The sequence below is a fragment of the Phyllostomus discolor genome, chromosome 12 (genome assembly GCF_004126475.2).
Source record: "Phyllostomus discolor isolate MPI-MPIP mPhyDis1 chromosome 12, mPhyDis1.pri.v3, whole genome shotgun sequence".
In the NCBI taxonomy this organism is placed as follows: domain Eukaryota; kingdom Metazoa; phylum Chordata; class Mammalia; order Chiroptera; family Phyllostomidae; genus Phyllostomus; species Phyllostomus discolor.
The window spans coordinates 22,059,724-22,061,529 of NC_040914.2; the positions used below are offsets into that span (position 1 = coordinate 22,059,724).

General features: G+C 58.0%; 1 protein-coding gene across 1 annotated transcript; it reads left to right on the forward strand.

Annotated features, from left to right (window-relative positions):
• Window positions 1–482: 482 nt before the first annotated feature.
• On the forward strand, window positions 483–1,518 carry LOC114510612 (sialic acid-binding Ig-like lectin 9). Its single transcript, XM_028529159.2, has 3 exons — window positions 483–559; window positions 626–1,021; window positions 1,217–1,518. The coding sequence occupies exons 1-3, from the start codon at window positions 523–525 to the stop codon at window positions 1,516–1,518; spliced, it is 735 nt and encodes a 244-aa protein (XP_028384960.2). The 5' UTR covers window positions 483–522.
• Window positions 1,519–1,806: the final 288 nt, after the last annotated feature.

The window sequence follows — 1,806 nt, forward strand, 5'->3', positions numbered from 1 at the left end:
AGGGTCACTCTCAGTGACAGGGACAAAGGCTTCCACTGTCCCCACTTTGACTCCATGCCCCTGAGGTAGTAGATGCTCTGGTGGGCTGTGTGTTCATTCCTTCATCCATCACCACCTGTCTCACCTGGAGGACTATGTCACATTTCATGCCTTCCATTCCCCTCTGACCGTCCTGAGTCCCACTCCCAGGAGACTGATCCTGAGTACTGTAGAGAAGCTGTGCCTGCTTTCTTGTTTGGACAGTAGTGCCAGAGGGAGGGGCGAGGACAGGGAGCCAGACATATTGGGCCAGGTCCTCCTCAGCACATGGGGCCCTCATGGGGACCCTATGTGAACAGTGGAAGAGCCAGTTCATTGGCCAGCCAATGAACAGTGTATTATTCTCCAAGAGCCAGGCCAGCTCCACCACACAGGCTGCCCACTTCCTCCTCCCTCATCATCACCATTTTCCCTTCCCCCTGGCTTCCTGTTGGGGCTTCCGCTCAGTCCTGTGACACAGAGACCCTGACACTTACCCCAGAGATGCTGCTGCTGCTGCTGCTGGCCCTGCTGTGGGCAGGTGAGTGCCCCAGGGGAGAGTGTGTGGGCTGGGGTGGAGGCTGTGCTGACTCTCCTTTCCCTGCAGGGTCCCTGGCTCAGCATCAAGAATTCCAGCTGCAGGTGCAGGGGTCCGTGACAGTGCAGAGGGGCCAGTGCATCTTCGTGCCCTGCACTGTGATCTATCCCAAGATAGGCTGGACTGAATCTGACGTAGCTCATGGCTACTGGTTCCTGGAAGGGGCCAAGTCAGGCAAGGATGATCCTGTGGCCACAAACAACCCCAATCGCAAAGTGAGGGACCAGACCAGGGGCCGATTCCACCTCGTTGGGGACCCCCGGACCTACAACTGCTCCCTGCACATCAGAGATGCACAGAAAGGGGACACAGGGAGATACTTCTTTAGGGTGGAGCGAGGGTCCTGTGTGAAAGAGAATTACAAAAACAACATGCTCTCTGTGTATGTGACAGAAAAGAAATTGGGTCAAGGTGAGGACACATGGCTGGGTCCTGAGGTCTCCTGGGCTGGGAAGGGACCTGATTCTCCTCATACTGGGAAGGCTCAGGGGGACTGATGGGAACCGGAGCCAGGGGTTAACCTGGAACAGAGGCTGCAGTTTAGGGTACACTCAGGGATCCCACCTCCAGGGCCTCAGTGTCTATATCTCTCTTCTCCAGATCTGGTGCCTGACATCCACATCCAGGGCACCCTGGAATCTGGACACCCCAATAACATTACCTGTACAGTGTCATGGGCCTGTGACAGAGAGACACCACCCATCTTCTCCTGGACGGGACCCAACCTTGCACCCCTGGATCCCAGGACTCCCAACTCCTCAGTGCTCACCCTCACACCAGGGCCCCAGCACCACGGCACCAACCTCACCTGTTGGGTGGCCTTGCCAGGTGGTCAGATCAAGGAGAAGACAATCCAGCTCAATGTGACCTGTGAGTACCCAGTCAGGACACTGGGTCCCTGAGGGTGGAAAGAGTGGGGAGCCCCCTGACTTTCATGTGAAAGTGAATAGGAGCACACGTGTGCCAGGAGGGCCCTGGGGTCTTGGGAAGGAGACAGGCTCCTGTGATCCCTCTCCTATTTCTCTCCACAGACCCCCCACAGCTGCAGGGACCCTCCTGCTCCTGGGAGGACGAGGGTCTCCACTGCAGGTGCTCCTCCCGAGCACAGCCGGCCCCCTCCCTGCGCTGGCGGCTAGCGGAGGGGCTGCTGACTGGGAACCACAGCAATGCCTCCCACATGGTCGCCTTCC

Bases quoted from the DNA above. Each gene is read 5' to 3' on its own strand.
- LOC114510612 (XM_028529159.2), top strand. From the start codon at position 523: ATGCTGCTGCTGCTGCTGCTGGCCCTGCTGTGGGCAG. The intron at 560-625 runs GTGAGTGCCCCA...CTTTCCCTGCAG, and splicing joins GCTGGCCCTGCTGTGGGCAG to GGTCCCTGGCTCAGCATCAA. The intron at 1,022-1,216 runs GTCAAGGTGAGG...TCTCTTCTCCAG, and splicing joins TGTGACAGAAAAGAAATTGG to ATCTGGTGCCTGACATCCAC.